This window comes from Megachile rotundata, chromosome 4, assembly GCF_050947335.1.
Source record: "Megachile rotundata isolate GNS110a chromosome 4, iyMegRotu1, whole genome shotgun sequence".
In the NCBI taxonomy this organism is placed as follows: Eukaryota; Metazoa; Arthropoda; class Insecta; order Hymenoptera; family Megachilidae; genus Megachile; species Megachile rotundata.
The window spans coordinates 19,942,262-19,959,614 of record NC_134986.1 but is presented as its reverse complement, the minus strand read 5'-3'; the positions used below and the strand labels follow the sequence as shown (position 1 = coordinate 19,959,614).

General features: G+C 47.0%; 2 protein-coding genes across 3 annotated transcripts in view; one reads left to right on the top strand and one right to left on the bottom strand.

Moving 5' to 3' along the window:
* The window catches only part of LOC100879512 (protein gustavus), a 179,099-nt gene extending 170,736 nt beyond the window's left edge, over positions 1-8,363 (bottom strand). The window contains exon 1 of the mRNA XM_076530363.1: positions 8,172-8,363. Coding sequence (XP_076386478.1) covers positions 8,172-8,196 — 25 coding nt within the window. The 5' untranslated portion in view covers positions 8,197-8,363. The remainder of the gene's footprint in view (positions 1-8,171) is intronic.
* Positions 1-17,353, top strand: part of LOC100879622 (transcription factor hamlet) — an 81,921-nt gene that overhangs the window by 4,400 nt on the left and 60,168 nt on the right. Inside the window, exon 1 of one of the 2 annotated variants that reach the window (XM_076530348.1) lies at positions 16,168-16,856. The exons of the other annotated variant lie outside the window; for it this stretch is intronic. Within the exon in view, the coding sequence (XP_076386463.1) occupies positions 16,820-16,856 (37 nt within the window). The 5' untranslated portion in view covers positions 16,168-16,819. Of the gene's footprint in view, positions 1-16,167; positions 16,857-17,353 lie in introns of those variants that run through there. 2 annotated transcript variants of the gene reach the window in all.

The window sequence follows — 17,353 nt, the reverse complement described above, 5'->3', positions numbered from 1 at the left end:
GAAAAAGTGGAAGCTCGAGACAAAAGAAAAGTTAGAAGGCGGACCACAATATCACAACCATAAATCCATCGGGAGTTGATCAGACGACGTTCTGCAAGCAGTGCACGTACTCCTGGTATATCCACGGCATGACCAGGAAGGGACGCCATCTTGAGGGTTTCCTTCCTCCGCCCACAGGGGTGATTCTTTATTGTTTCAATAAGCACAGTACAAGTCCGGCCTTATTAGCGAAATAAACCTCTTTTAACGACGTTCCCGTGCCCCTGTCTCTGTCTTCTACCTTCCCGTGTTTCGCCGCAGTCGTACCTTTCTATATTCCGGCGGAGTAAAAGTCACCACCGTTAGCAAAGGAAAAGTTCCGCGAGACGAAAGAGGAGACGAAAGAGATCCCGGATAGGATGAGAGAGAAACGTGAAGGGGCTAAAGGATTCTTGAACGAGTTCTCTTTCAGAGGAGTCCAAAGGGAGAATCGATAGGTTTTTCCGCGGGTTCCCATGGAGACCGCGAAGCGAATCGGACTATACACACGATAAGCGAAGACGTGGAAAGAGCATCGTACCCCTCACCTAACCACCCTCTTTCCCTACGCGTGCACCCTTTTCATCGGAATTTTAACCGAGGTTGTACGACTCGTTTCCAACTTATCTTACCTACCGAAAGAAACGTATTGTCCGATTAATTTGATCCGCGGTGGTATTCGCTTGGGTAAACTTTAGATCGGCATGCACCGTACTGTCACGTTCGGTGTCAGCGATTTCTCGTTGGCTCGCTCTTCGTCGTTTGTACTCCAATTTCGACGTAAGAGACGGCTGGTAAACGATCGTCTAACATCGTCAAGACGGCCATCTTGTTGGATCGTTTCTCATCTTTTACGAGGCTCGACACCGCCGTTCTGCCGCCGTCTCGTGTCGTTTCAGTCTCCCCGCGAGAAACAATTGAATGTCGCCGAGTTTATTTTTGGAAGCCTTAATTTAATTCCCGTCCTGTTGAGGGAGGCTCGTTGAAAGAAAAGAAGAGGAAAAGAGAAGAGAAACGGTACGGAACGGTCGCAGTTAAGAGGCGGATCTTTTGTTTCTTGCCGCTCTCTTGTTCGAGATGGTCTTTTTAAGTCACGTCGACCTCCCTCTGTCTCCAGAGGTAAGCCAGGTTTATGTCCGGTATAACGATCGATCGGTAGATCATTCTCTTAGTGCACGTTTGTTTCGCTTTACGAGTGCTCGCAGATTTCGTTCGCGATAATCTTACTTGATTTGTAACGCGATAAAACCGAACACGTCGTTCCTGTAAATACCTAAACCTGCAGACATTACGAGGAACGTATCTATTTCTAAGAGTCGAATCGACGGAACGTCGAAAGACGAAATTCGTTGTCAGCGAGGTCAAAAACAGCGGCAGCAGGTACTCCAGATTATCTCGCGATGCGTACTAGTAGCGGGCACGTCGACCACATACGAACAGTCGTATCCGAACGTGGCAGTCGTACCTTACCGCGCTGATGCTTGCACAGGTGTATGCGTGCGTGGTAGCTTTGCCAGGAGTCAGTGACACCTCTCGCATCGTCGGTGGCGGCGGCTGTGGTTTCTGGTAGCCATGGTAACCACCTCCTACTCCCCCGCCTCATCCTCCACCTTTTCCACCTCCTGAGGGGGCTCCACCACCACCTCCAGCCCCCACCAACCGCCGACCAGCGCCTCCACCTGCGCTACGCTCTTCTCTGTCTCTCCTCTTTCTCCTCTCCGCCCACGCTTCCTCTTCCAATTATCATACCGTCTCGCTTGGTCTCACCCTTCTTCTTGGATGTCCCTGTGTTCTCCTCGACACCGTGGTTCCTGGATAAAATAAGAGAAACGAAGAGGGAAGAGCATCGAACGCGAAGGTCAGAAGAGGAGGGACACAGAAGTGGCCACTGTTGCCAAGCCTGTCCCTTTTTCTCCTCTCTCTTGGCCTGACCGTGTCGCGGTCTTCTCTCGTCGAAGCTGGATACACGCAAGCTGCGCCCTCGACGTGGCTGCAGCCGGTGTGTATGAATAAATGCAGCAGCGTGTTACTGCCGCGTCGCAAATGAACGCTGCCGGTGCATTCTCCGTTTCTCGTTCTCTCCTCGTCCCGCCGGTTCTGCTTTCCTCCTCTGCGATGTCTTTACTCTCCCTCTGGCCTCTGTTCCCCGGTCGTGCCGCACGTATCGTTCTCTACGCGTGTCTGCCATAATGGCGTTGGCCCGTCACAGACGCCAGTTATAGCCCGATGTACGACGGGATGTATGACTAACGCTTCCTTCTATTCTGGGAGACGAACACGGTCTTCGAAGCTAAACAACGCGCGGAACGTTCCATCGAGGCTATCCTGAAACCTGAACTACGCACAACTTCCACGGCTACGCTTCTCCGTAAGCGCAAGAACAACGTTACAAGATCCTCCATTTTGGATAACGCGGCTCTCGCACGATGATACTTACGAACGCACACAGAGGTGGCCGCGGTTAGACGCGCGCAAACGCGAGGATGAGCAGAGATGCTCTGGGTGCTGGTCCAATCAGGAACGGAGGATGCTCCCCTCGGTCCAATAGGGATCTCGGGATAGCTTCGAGGCATGTGCACACACGCACAAACTGAATATCCTGACGGGCCGAGGGACCGCGGGCTAGGGAACACGGAGGACGCAACGATGAGCGAGGGAGGCATCACCACGAGTGGGAAGATCAACGACCAATGGGGAAGTCCCCTTGTCGGAGATAACGATGGGTCGCGTTTATATCGACGAGGGTCCGTGGAGAGACTACGGAGAGGCGACGAGAACAGAGTGGGAGAAGATAGCGAGGCGCTTTTGCGCCAATCGTACTTTCGGTATCCCTGCGTTCAACTTGCTTAGCGATGGAAGATCTTCTAGGATTTTCTTCCGTACATCCGTCTCTGATCGACGAGAAGGAAACTTGGGAAAAGATCAAGACTGTATAAACTAAACGCAGCACGCGGTCCTTAGTGACATGACATCGCTCTTGGGGGATTGAGACACAGTAGCGATTATAAAAGATCACGGGAGATCAAGCTATTCGCAGAAAGAAAGGAAAGAAGTCGTAAAGCTTTATGAAATGCAACCGCGATAAGTGTTAAAGCTAATGAGACTAATACATCAAAACTGTCTAACTGATACTCGAATGATATACGAGCGAACCGTAAGTACCTTGGTGCACTGGTCCATGTATGGTCTGGTCAGGAACATTAAATATAAACGCGGCAAAAACGTGTCACGTGTAACGATCCGGTATTTCAACGCGGACAACCGAGAACGTTATCCGCTCTCCGTATTGCGATTTTCTAAGTGGAGCGGAAAAAGGGATACCTTCGCGTTGCACCGATTATCTTAACCCCCGATGCAAATTCGAAAAAAGTGTTTCGTCCATTATGAAGGATAAACGTCGAGGAAAGTGTGCGTTGACGACAAAGGATTTGAAACGTGTAACGTTTTTCACAAAAGGAATTAATTTCGCGGAAATATCGCGTCCAAGTTCTCGCGTCGTAGACTGTAAATGTCCCCGTAGTTCCCCTTTTCAGGCTGGCAAAACAACGGCGCAACAGAATTTCCAGAAATAATTGGAGAATACGCTCGATTGCGAGACTTCCGGTGGAAAGATGAAAGAATCGTTTGATCCAAACACACGGCAGCTATGTATTTAGTGAAACGCAACCTTTCCCGGTGGGTGGTTGCATTCGTCGATGCGTTTTCCCAGGGTTGCAACACGGACCATGCTCCAGAGAACAGTTCTCTTTCCCTCCGTCTCGTTCTTTCCCTCGTCGACGACGACGTCATCATCGTCGTCGTCGTCGTCGTCGTCGTCTCTCGGAGCATAGGGTGGTATTGAGGATGAGGTGGGATGGAAGACGAGGTGCGCGCGGCTCCTCCTCGGAGGATCAATAGAGACAGGGAGACGAGACCTCTTTCCCTCCCTTCCGCGCCTCCTCTTGCTCTCTCGCGTCTCTGCTCTCATCCCTCCATAGCAGCAGCACCCTCGAGAGCAACCCCTCCCGCTCCTCTCTGCAGCAGCGTCTCGACATCCCGCTATCCTCCGCCTCTTCCCTTGCTTTGGTGAACCATCCACCCTGGTCTGGCATCGTGCCGTCGATGGCGAACGCCGTGCGATGAAAGAGGATAACGCGAAAAATGGAGGATGAGTACCTCCCTCTTCGAAACCGGCCTTCCACCGGCTTCCGTGATCCAGCTTCCAGTTTCGCTTTGTTTCGAGCTCGGAAAAGGGAACCACCGTTGTCGACCGTTCTACCTACACCGATGGAGTGTATTATCATGTACGTACCATTTTTCAACCCTTTCAATGCTCGCTAAAATAAAACGGCCTGGTAACCAAATTTTTTATTTATTACGAACCACATCTGCCCTTCGCATCTCGTCCGTACACCAATTAACCATTATCAGAATTTTGTTTAGTCGTACAAAATTGTAGGAGGATTGAACACCGAAAGGGTTAAATGGGTAAAGGAGCAAAGGGAGAAGGACATTTCCGAGAAGAGTCGTTAGCTCCGCGGTACACCCTTTGGTGCCGTAGAAGCGGGTCGAATTTATTCGACCGGCCTTTAATATTCGCAAAGTTAAAGAGGCACTCTGTCCAAGATTAAAGAAAAATGACCGAATAAAAAGAGGAGGAGGTAAGGGAAGGAAATAAAAAACGTTGCCGCTTTCAGAAAGCTTCATAGAGTCGAAGGAAAAATGCGAAGGAGTAGGCTTAATGTTGCGTGGCCGGGATGTAAGGGGTTTTGGCTGGGTCGGACGAGAGACGGGGGATGAAAGGAAGGGACGAAGAAGGACAGGGCGGAGAAAGGCTGGAGTCGCGGAGGCTTGTGGGTAATGTTGCGTGATGAGACGCCTCGCGGATTCATCGAGGAGAGGAGAAGCGTAAAGCGGGAAAGAGGGAAAAAGACGGAAAGACAGAAAATGCAGAAGCTGGCTCTGCTCTAATTCTAAAGAGCACTCTCGTCGGACTCTCCTCCCCCTTGTTTTCCCTCCGTTCTTCTCCTTCTTCGCCTTTTTGTCGCTCTCTCTTTTTTTCAATCCTGCTCGGAACAGGCTTCTGCAACGCGACGAAAATCCAAGCAGGCAGTCAGGCAGGCCACCGGTAGCCGTGTCATGGGGATGAAAAACGCATTTTCTTCCTTCTTTTACTTCTCATCTGCCCCCCTCTCCACTTCACCGCGATTTCTCCTCGTTCTTTTTCACCCCTTCTTCTTCTTCTTCTTCTTCTTTCTCTTTTCTCCTTGTTTAGACGCCGATGGAATCACAGGGGGAAAATGATTCCACGCGATTTCGCGAGCTTTTGTTTGACGAGCTTTTAATGCCCGTACGCCACACCGTTCCTACGTATTACCGCGAGGGAAAAAACTTTATCGAGATAAAAGCCGTGCAGCATTTGATTCGTAGTTACCGTGCTCCGAAGAAAATCCCGCGTTCGCTATCGCGATGAAACCTTGAACGAGCTGGGAAGTTCAACATCGATAGCGGTCGAAGAATAATTAATAGGCGATGCTTGAAATTAATAACACGAGCGTCATCGACGTTCTATGCGAATTAATTTCAATCGGATCGGACAATAGGTCGATTAGAAATCAATGAAAATGACTTTCATTCTCGATCTAGGCTTCTCTATGTTAAAAGAAAAATCGTCCTTTTTACGTGGGAGGATTTTTTAGGATTTCCCCAGGTTCCGCTCAGCATCTCCTTTCGTTCAGAAGCAGAATTTTCAAATTGATGTTACAGAAATACGCACTTATGATTCGAGACTGCCCGATCAAATTTGAACCTACTTGGATCCCATCTCTAATTATAGGTGTTTGCTCGTGACTGGCAGACTTGTTGGTGCCTTTCAAGCGTAGGAGGCAAGCAAGCAGGCAGGCAGGCAGGCAGGATCTAGAGGGTTGGTTGGTTGGTTGGGTGGACTACCTTGGCTGTGATTAATTTGAATCAGCAAATGCCTTCGAGGGTTTACACTGACTGAACTGAAGGCACTGCCATGCCAGTAATATGCTACGGTCGAGAAGCTGAGTCGAAAGAGAAGGAGGAGGAAGGCGGAACTGAACGAGGGAGGACATGGCGGGAGAAGGGGAGTCTATGGATATGTTCACAAGGGAAGGAAACATCCCCCGCACAAACCGCAACGAAAAGCCAACGGCAGCCACGAAACAACCCCCTCGCTGCCTCACCTCGGGGACGATGCATGTACGTACACGGGGGAACAGAGAAACAGCGGATTGCAGAGGAGTGGGGGGTGGGAGAGGATAAAACGGAGGGACGATGATGAACGGAACGAGGGAGGAAGAAGGTGAAACGCACGAAAACGAAGACGGAACGGGAGCAGAAGCACGAAGGGTGGAAGACCGTTTTAAATCACTGTACGCTCTCTCTCCTTATCAAATTCTGCTCCGCGAGTAACAACCCCCTAATGTTGCGACAACGACGAACCAATTCCGGTTTCTACGCTCCGAGTATAAATCTGAATGCAGCATCGTGAAACACCGCTAAGCAAAGAGGAAACTGTCCTGCACGAATGCGTGAGTGGCAAATGGTTTTCTTGAAAGCTCCACGCTCGAGAATATATTTTACGATCACCGAAGGCACGTCGGAATGAAAATGACTGTCGAGCAGAATCTTGTTTTGAAAACACGACCGCCTGAAATTCGAGAAGTTCATTTTTATTATTCAACGTGGACAGCGTTCGTGGAACAAGGCCGGTCATTGACGAATTTATTAGCCGCACAAAAGTTATCGCGAGGCACCGAACAACGATGGAAAATTGAAAAATGTTAATGGGAAGAATTTACGTGCACGAATTTATCGAGCGCCACTCTTGTTTGCGACGGACGGAAAGAGCGAGAAAAAAGTGGAAATCCAGTGAAATGTGTAAAACGGCGCACGGGAAAATTTCTCTCGGTGGCGAAGAAAAAGAATCGGAAACATATTAACGATGACGACTGGGGCTCGCGTTAAACTGGAACGTGAAGCAAGGTTTGACACGAAATTCTTTTTTCTCTTCCTCGCGAGCTTCGAAAGCTCTGCCAGGGCAGCAGTTAACAAACTGAAAAAGATCAAATTTTCCTTGCACTCGGATAACTTTTTCGAACAGTGTCGTCCAGATCGTATCGGCAATCTCGTGCATCTTGAAATGAAATCGTCGTGACTCAAAATTAAATCGTCGCAACGTGTAGGACAACTGTTTATAGGTTCGTCTTTCAGCGGCAAGACAGGTGCGAGTACACGTTTTGCAACGATAAACACGATGATTCGTGGTAAATAAACATAGCAGATAGGAAAGCGAACACGACAAATACCGGAGTAAACATTTCGAGGAAGTAATAAACGGGCATGGATTCGTCCCTGGTGAAGCAAGGGTGTCGGCAGACCCAGTGCGGCTCGAATGTACCCCCCTTGGGCTTCCAATTACTCGCGTTTAGTTGCGTTTTTCCGCTCGAATGCCCTCTCTATGATACACTCGCACACTCGACCCGCGCTTGGCTTTTAGTTACCCAAACCCACTTACCAACACGCGTGTTCGCTCGCGTACACCTGATCCGTGAGCATGTGTGTGTTCGCGGCCGAGTCGCACACGCGTGCACCAGGAGGAATACGGGAACGTCTGTACGAGCCCGGTAATATGACAAGGGGTAACGATTGACTGAGTGCCACGCCAAGGATTACCAATCAAATTCTCGCTACAAAGCTCTCTCGAGCTTTAACCCTTAACTGGCGAACCGGGAGACTCCGAAACTGTTCTCGTATTACCTTCTTCTTAGCTCGCGCGTGTATACTCTTTATGGTATTAAAATTTTTACAACTGCAGGCTCATTTCGACTCCCTTACAGAATATGATATCCACTCGAATATTCGTACGCGTTGGCCAACGAAGTATAATTTTCGTTTAAAATCTACCGAAATCGAATTAGATCGTTTGAACCGATACAGTCGATTGTGCGACTCGTACGTCGATCGATAATGTAAACATAACCTCACACGTACGTTATCGTTAATAAAAATTTTCTCTGACATAATAAAGAATGTAAATGTTCGTCAATTTGTCACATTAATTGTAAACGTTTATACGTTTGAAATAATATAGAGTTACGAATATAAATAAAAATAAGAAATGTAGAGATGTACTTGGATTTATTTACCTTCATCTGAAAGATAGTCGGACATCGATGATCGCTTAAAGAGTAACCGTTTTCTGTCGAATTCTTTCTTCTTTTTAATTGCGTTACGCGGGGAACGGTCACACTGCACCGAGAGAAACTTTTAAAACAAAAAACGACATTTATCGCACACTTGTATAGTACATTGCCGCGCAAACATTAGGAGAGACGTTAACCGCGGATTCGCTTACTACGCTTATCAATACTTGTATTGATTTTATTTCGAATATTATCTGTTTCGTTAGAATTGGTTCATTCGTTGTTAAAAAAACATTACACGATTTAATTAACATATACTGTAAGAAGGTATCAAAGGAATTTTCTATTTATTTTGAACTTGATCTTGTTATTGAGTCGCGTATTGCTTCGCGCGGTAAAACAGTTGAAAAGCAACCGCGTGCATTACGAGTGTATATCGTAAAAGTGTCGCAAGAAATCAATGTTTTATTTCTGTCACTTATATCGTGAAACGTTTTATTTAGACGCGACGATTAATGTTAACGAATCCGCCTGTGCGATTTTTATGCAAACAGTCGAGTCCTGCGCTGCGTGGGTAGTTGCAAACAACCTTGTGAGGTAAAGTTGGCTTTAATCAAAATTTTTTTGTCAGATGCGCCGTTTTAACGTGATACGCAGCAAAATCTATTTCCGTTGGTCGGCCAGTTGCGTCTGTAGGCAGATGTAAATCGAAACGTCCGGTAAAAATCGATGATACGGTAGCATATGTTGATTTTCCCTCGCTGGCTCGCAATCGTACGTAAAAACTATCGATCAGAGATTCGAGATGTGAAAACAGATTTGTCGTCCATGCTCATATACACGCTCAAATGGCGTAAAATGATTTCAATTGTTTTTCGTTCCGTATTTGATTGATAACTCAAAAAGAATTATTACAATAATGCTTAAAGTGAATTTTCTCGAATAAATTTAACAAAATGTCTGTTTTAAGTATAAAAGTGTGAAAGGAGGAATAATAAAAACGGGGAAAAGATTAAGAATGACACAAACGCGAATAAATCTTTACGTTGCTCGCAATTAGATGGAGCTAGTCGTGTCTGCTGTGCGATACGATAAAAGTAATGTTCAGACGATAAATACATAATTCTGCTTAGCATCCAGCCTCGTAATAATATAATAACGAAATATATTGTCCTGACCTGAAACGCAGAAGTCACGCTATGTTTCTCTGTCCACCGTCTTATTGAACGTGCATAATTTCTCGCCGAGAAATAACTTGTCCTCTGTTATGCAGGCTTCGGTATTCCTACGCGATTAGTCTCGAAATCGGTGAAGGTTTACAACATTAACATTAGGACTTTGGGTTCCAAAACGGCCACGTCCAAAAGTCTTGTTACTCCTCGTTGCAGTACTCGTTTAAAAAGAAAAGGAAATGCCCCATCTTATTCAAGATCGATAAGTTATCGCTTGAATCACCCTTGTTTCGTTCGTAATGGAAACTTATTAAAAAGGTCGTTCTGTGTATCTCGTTAATCATTCGGATTTAGTTTAGTACAGCTATTTAGGGACTGTAGGTCGCGTAATCATCGTGGAAATGTATAATTTACGACTGCGTTTAACGAAAGAATTTTTCTAACGAGCAACCGTACGTAAATGTACATATAAATAAAATCGCGACGCTCGCGTTAGATTAACGTTGGAATACGATGCAATTACGGTGGGCAAGACAGTGGTCGGGTGTGGCGAGTACGGTCGTTTCGCGATTTTGCAGACGGCGTTCAAGGATCCGGGATAACGAGTTAATTTAAATACGAAACATCAAAAGCTTTTAATCTTTGCACGGGCTTAGCCAGGCCTGCCAAGCAACCTACTTTTTTGCCCGTGATACACGCCACCCTCATTCATATACATTGTAACGCGTATATCTGCGCGATTATTGAACAATCAGATATGTTAACGACAGAATGAAAACGGTACTTAATTCTGTGGAGATGACGAAGGGAAAGACGAAGGAAACCACAGCCTGATTCCCACTGATATTTCCACTCGTATTCTCCTTCGACGATATCTGCTTATTCCTTCGACTTCGTGCTCGTTATTCGGCTACAACGAGAGATTGCTAAAAAGTAGGTGAATTTATGGTCACTTCGATAAGGGAAATTTTAATGGACCATTCCGTGAGTTTTAAGAAATCGTAAGTACACGATTATTTACTGCAGTTATGAAAGACATTGCCGTCGTCGATAGAAATCGGCAATAGGTAAAAGAACCGTATAGGTTTTAAAACAAAATCGACGTAGTAACGATTTACATAAAGCTTCAAAGAATAAAATAAAGATAAACTTCAAGATGGCTACTCGGTACGCGTCTACTTTTTAAGGAATAATTCTAAAACCGCTCGAAAGAGAGGGCGCGTTTCTGATTAAACGTTTGTCGAAGAAACAGTGTAAACTCGAGCGCAGTGTGCAAGACGATCGAGAACATTTATGACATATTTTTTTTATTTTCTTAGCGGTAAGGCGATCGAGGGTCTCTCGTACAGGTCAGTTCGCATGTCTCGACGAGGCGGTCTCCGTGGTCACATCAGTCTCCGAGCATGCGAGGGCCCTCGAGCTAAATCCCCGTAATATACACACAGGGGCACCGTCGAGGTACTATCGCGGCATTATACAGACATACCTATATCCCAGCCCGATGACTGCTGATATGACATGCGACCGTCTTAGATATAGGCTGCACGACATGCCTCGTTCTCTTTCTACCTCCATCACAATTTTCTCCCACTCTACTCGCGACCCTACCCCTTTGTTTCTCACCCTCTCGTGATTCTGCCATCGGCTTTGGAAAACGCTCCACTCGGACGACGCGTAACCCTCGAACCACGCTGCTCTGACCAATCCTGACCCAGACCTACGCGTGCTAAGATGCATCGATTATGATTCGCGTAAATCAGGGGAATAATGTACGATGTTCAAAAAACGATATTCCTCTATCTCCGCATATCGCTGGCATTAATAATACCTGTATCGGTAGTCCTCCCACAATATTTAACTTTAAATCCAGATACGTCGTTTCAACACAGCGACGATCTTGTTCGTATCTTCAAAGGTAAAATGCATCGCGGTTACCTTGCTTTCTCAGCAATAATTGCAAGCCGCTTTGACGCGGCTAAACGCGATTCAATTCGTCTTGCTCGGTATGCTATCCGGCTTACGATCTGCACAGCTATGCGTCACGCACTCGAATAAAAAAAGAAGTTACGTAGCTCATGGTACTTGGACTTGTATGTTAATGGATGTTAAGAGTAAAAGCTCATTCTTCTTACTCAAAGATACTTTTTAGATAATCGCGCATACACGCATGAGGAGCATTATTTCATAATCTAGCCGCCGCGTTGCCTTCGGTCGACTAATAATGCATCGCGAAATTACAAGTCTCGAATCGATGCCAGAGATCTCGCGGTTTAAAACGTTCGCCTAATTGAAAAACATGTCGGTGGGCATGATAGTTGAGAGGAGGGAAAAAAGAACAAAGAGACCGAGTAGAAATTCGAGCGATGAATATGGAGAGGCCGAGCGATAAAACTTTTAAGCACAAGAACGATGGACAAGCATTTGGGAGTTTCACGCTTCCGCGAAGTCGTACGGGGGCGGAAAAAGGGGCGGATGTAAGAGCCCCTGTAAACCTCCTTCTCTGCAATCTTCGTCAGGTAATGTCTCAAGCGGTATCGATTAGCGGCGAAAGAAAAAGAGAATTCGATGGAAAAAGCTGTGTAGTATTTTCGTTCGAGTTTAAGCTTTTCACGCCCGTGCAATTTCCAACTTTCGTAACTTTTAATCGTTCTTTCGATCCAGGAAGAGCCGTACAATCGCAGTTTCATGTAGAATTACCGGCCGCTTTCGCTATTCTTTGCGAGTCCTGTGTTTGATCACAAAACCTATAATGTATGGATACCGAAAACTTTTTGATAAGGGTTGATACCTGGAACCGAAACGTAACAAGTAAAAATCAGATTAAATTAATGGTCCGCGGTTACTTTCTGACTCTTTCCACAACTGGTAGAGGCCTTTCCATCTTTATTTACGCAATTATTCCGGTCAGATAAGACTCGCGATCGAATATGGTAATTTTAATTTCTATGAGGAATGGCAGGGTGGGAAAATTTTAATTGAACAGTTAGGAAGAATCGTTTTAACGCGTAATAACGCTAGAAAAAGTGGAAGATCGTTAATTACAGCGGTAAAGAGGGGGTGTAGCTAGGGTGGTCTCGTACAAGAAGTCGAGTCCACAAGCCGAAGAGTAACCGAACGCTCGTTCCTCGTGGATCGATAAGGGTGGTAGGGCGGACTGGCCTTTTAGCTAAGGGTCGGGAAGGAAGGCGAGTGGTTTTTATAGCTAGCAAAAGGACAGGGAGGGTCCTGGGTATCCTCGGGTGCCTTACTCGACCAGAGTATCCCTAATATACGTCATCCGTTAGCGGCACTTTCCTATACGCCTGTACCCCCCGCAAGCGATCTCCGCTTTTGGTCAGAAGTGGCCAAATCTACTTCCTCCTTCTCTTTATAGATTTCGAGATCTCGAGTAGCCTCGTACAACTACCCCAGAGATTGGTCTTCCGAATCCTGACCCTCCGTTTCACCTTTCCTTACCCCCGTCCGTTAACTGACACATATTTTCACTCGTTTATATCCAATAACGACGAACGCGTAGATTGCATGGCCGTGGTTGCGATCAAAAATTCCTCTATTAATTAAACGCTGCAAATACCGTGGTAGAGCAAGACTCTATTTGATCTTCAACGCCGAGCAGCAAGATATCAAAGCGAAATATAAATAATTTAATTTCGGAGGCGTTATAAGTTTAAGCAAGAACCAAAAACTGCTTCCAACCGAATGCACAGCAAGCGTTCGACTCGTTCGCAAAGCGTTAACAAACACGTAAGGAGAAATTCTTTTTCTTTCGCTCTTTATTTCGACTTTCAGTTCCCTTTTCTCGCACAGCGAGCGAGAACAGTTTCGCATACTTTCATCAGACCCGCAAGCTCCCTTTACTCCGTTCGTTCCTCGAGTCACCTTTCTCCGACGTTTTCTCTCCGACTTCTGCCTCATCTTTTCTCCTCCAATAACCGCCTTCTTCTTCCGCGAGACTTTCTTTGTTTCTCGCTGCACGTGCTCCACCCGCGTCTGTACATGCATAAAAGCGCGAAGCGAGACCGGGCGTAAGGCGTTCGTGTTTAAACGGATATAGTATTTCGTGCGCGGATTCACGCGCGTGTGCACGCCGAACCGCGTTGCGTTACACTCGCTAACACGGACCAGGTGCTGCCCGCGAGGGGTCAAACAGAGAGGGTGAAACGGAGGTACATGTACGCGTATGTATCCACGTTCTCTGCACAAATTGAATACGTGCCTGTCGAGAGTCTCGTGGAAACGAAGGCGAACTTCAGTTTTTGCCCGGACATATTTGATCCAGGGCGCAACAGTTGCTTTGAGCAATCTCGTTCCCTAAATGTGTCGCGCGAAATTATCGCGACAATGATATTACGAAACGAATTTTCGTCCGAGCTTTTCCGTGAACTAGTTCTCGACCCCGTTAGTACTCGGTGTATCCAGCCCGATTAAGCTCCGCGCATCGAATACCGGGTCATTTTCATCCAATATATATCCTATACTCGCATGCGGTATTTACCTTTGGGCTACCTTGTTAGTTACGCAACATATCTCAAGCGATAAGATCAATCGAATAGGGTTGGCTACATTATGCGTACCTGATTGCACTACGAACACACAAGTACAAATATTCGAAGATTTCACATTAAGTCTCTTAGGTACTTTCAATACTTGTAATCTTAGTGTACATCCATGATCGGAGACGAGAACGTGAGTTAATAATTGATAAGGAATATTATTCTGTCCGACCCAATTTATTTTACGAACACAATCAGTTTCTTCTTTGTTGCCGTTTGATCTAATAATGTTAGATAATCAAGCAGTTTGTAAAATCTTTTATCCTAAGTGCAACAGCTTTCGTCTAATTTTCACCCAAAGTGAAATTGTTAGTTCGGTCTCATTCACGTCCATGATGCTTTCGACAAAGAAAAAGTAGCTCGACGATCTTTCACGATAGCCATGGATGGAAATAAGAGTTGGACGGCATTGTCGAGAGGTACCTAGTGATATTTCTGCACTCTGCACACGTCGCGCATTACGAGCAATTCGAAACCCAAGATTCTCTGTGCGAACCGTCGCCAATAGGCGAATCGTGTGAGTCGCACGTAGTTCTCATTAAAATAATGGCTACTCTGTGCAGAGCGTAGCATGAAACGGTCGCTCGAATTATTCCAATTTCAATTGTTCTATGCTGACCTGCGGTTTATCTCCCGTTCAATGTACGAAAGTTTTCGGGAATCCTCGTGGTTTGGAGTAACAATTTACAAGGAATCGAGGAAGTAATAAAAAATAGCGACACACTAGGATTAGTCGATAAATGTTGGAAGAGAAAGAGAATTACAAGAAAAGTCAGCCCCTTCGTAAACGAGGCGTTACGAGGGAGAGGCAGGAAGCACGAGGAGAATAAAACGAATAAAAAAGGAAATTCTTGAGTCGCGCTTTCACCGAGCTGCTTTTTCTTTCATCGCGCGTGCCACGTTTTCACGTAGCGCGCGTACCGATGGAAACACGCGTGAAAAAGAGCGAAGAGGTGCCGGCGATACCGGCTTCGAAAGGGCAAAGAAGCAGGGCGGAGCTGCGCTCGGAAGGGTGCGCGGGCGCGTTTAACGGCGAACCACCGTCCGTGGGGTCGGAGGTCGCGTTCAGGTGCGACAAAGACGGAGAAGAGGGGCGTCTAGTCGAGCGAGAACGCAGCCAGAAATGCAAAGTCGAAGTGTCGGCGCGAAGCGAGTTGCCAGCCAAGCCTCGAAGTCGACGCGCCTCGACTCGGCTCGCGTTCCCTCCGCCCGATTTCCCGCGGGACTCTCTCGATCCGATCGATCGAAGGGACCGCCGATCGATCGATCCTCGCGCAACAGTGTCCGCGTCGTCGAAAGTGTAACTTCCGTCGCGTCGATTCGGCGCCACTCGTCGCCACGTGTTTCCGGCAGCGTGCTTCCGTACAACCCTTCGAGAGTTCCGATCGGACGTTCCAGTTTCGAGCCTCAGGGGCCGTCGCGTAACGGCACAATGGACCTGAAAGTTGAACTTGAGCGCGGGGCGAGACACAACCAAATTATCGGACAAGAATGTTTATAATCAGTGCACACGTTGGATACTTCGTATCGAGTCGGTACAGACTATACGTCAGCAACAAGCGGCGATAAGGACTCGGCACAGAGGGACAGAGCGGTGAATTGGTGATCAGCAACGTCAGCGAAAAGGATCGAACACCTGTTCCTTACCCGAGACATCGTCGTTTGTTCGGCGTGCACGATTCTGAAATCGAGAACCCACTGGAGAAAGAACTCGAAACTTTGTAGCGAGAGTCCGGGTCCTGGAACGCGAGCGCCAAGATGTTCGTAACGTTACAGAGGACACGTTACGAACGTTATCGAGAAAGTAGCACCGTCGAGCACGAATTCTTCGAACGGTTCATAAACATCGATAAACTCTACGGTACGCAAACGACATCGACATATGCTACGTGTCCAAAAGTTCGCTTGGGTGGTCCACGGTCGTCTGTCCCTAAACCTCCGACAGTCTACCGACAGACCTCTGCCAAGTTTCTGTTAATCTGAAGCCGAGGAATCATCGAGAGATCTGTCTCCGTGGGCAACGAATCGTCTTATCTTCGCCGAGAGATATATCAATTCGGTTTAACCTCTGTCAGACGGAGGTTGCGATAGGAGAGAAGCCCGGGAACGAAGAAAACGAGAGGTTGCGCTCTCGTAGGAAGAGAGGAGCGCGTCGGAGAGACAGCGGCTGATCATTGGTGGACAGCGGAGGCTAGGTGGTGGGGAAGCCACCAGGTCGACTCCGCAGGTGGGGAAGGCCAGGACAGGAGGCAGGAGGCGGAGGTGGAGGCGAAGTAGACGGGCGGCGGTAGTGTTGGTAGTAGTAGCAACGCTAAGAGGAGAAAGAGGCAGAAAGAAGGGGGTGGAAGAAGCGGTGGTGTAACGGTGGCAGAGGTAGCGTTGGAGCAAAGAGCTTGACAGGGACGGAGAACGAGCGAGAAGGGTGAGAAAGGAGGGTGAAGGAAGAGAGAAAAAGAGATTGGAGGGAGTGGAAGAGGAGGAGAGGTGGAGGACAAGGTGGTGGAGAAGGAGGAGACGCGGAGGATAGGAGAAGCCTCCACTGTCGGAGGACAGATCCAACGCACGTCAGGATCCCAGTCGAACGGACTGCCGTCGGATCACCGAGGATATCCGGTGTACCGGAAACCGCGCGCCGGAATGGACTCTTTGTGCACCCTCCGCGGTGTCCGGCTCGAGCCACGATCGTCACCCACGATCGTCCGTCTCTGATCGTCGAAGCGGGAAAAAGACATCAGCAGGATCGTGCTCCACGAATTTCCTCGTTTCGTTTGGAACTGTTTTTCCTCGAAAGGGGCTACGGAGTGGGATAGAGTGAAATAATCCACAGGATAATCTGCGATCGTGCATAAACTCGCATGGCTCGGAGGACTGTCAGGGTTCTTACGATTAGTGTTTTGTTTTCGAACCTGCCACCCGCCGTGCAGCGATGAGATCCAAGCCGGTGGCTAGAAGATTGGCACAGGGTGAGTAACGTATCAGCTTCCTATTCCTTCTCTTTGCTGACAGTTTCTAGCCGAATATGGTTCGAAAGCCCTCTGGTCTTTGGTACGGGGACCACAATTTTCTCTCGTCTTCTTATCCGAAATCAGTATTTTAACTGCACGCGTTAAACGAAACTTTAAAACGTTCTTCTATCAACAATAACTTTAGCGTAAAAAGGAACGCGAAATTGCGAATAATCATCGAAATGTTTTTTGGCTGTTACTTGTAGACTTGAACTTCTGATTGTTTATTAGAGATGGATATTTTTAAACCAAGCCTGAGAACACATTTGTTTGTTGAAAATTGTATTTAATTCAGATTTTGTGAAGAACATTACACGTGTGAAATTGTCTAGAGACGTTAAAACACGTGTACAATCATTTTTTAAATTATTAGTTTCTAAAGAGCGTACAAATATAACTTATTCTATTCCTAATTTCGTTGAACTTTGACATGATCCACACCTACAGATGCTTAC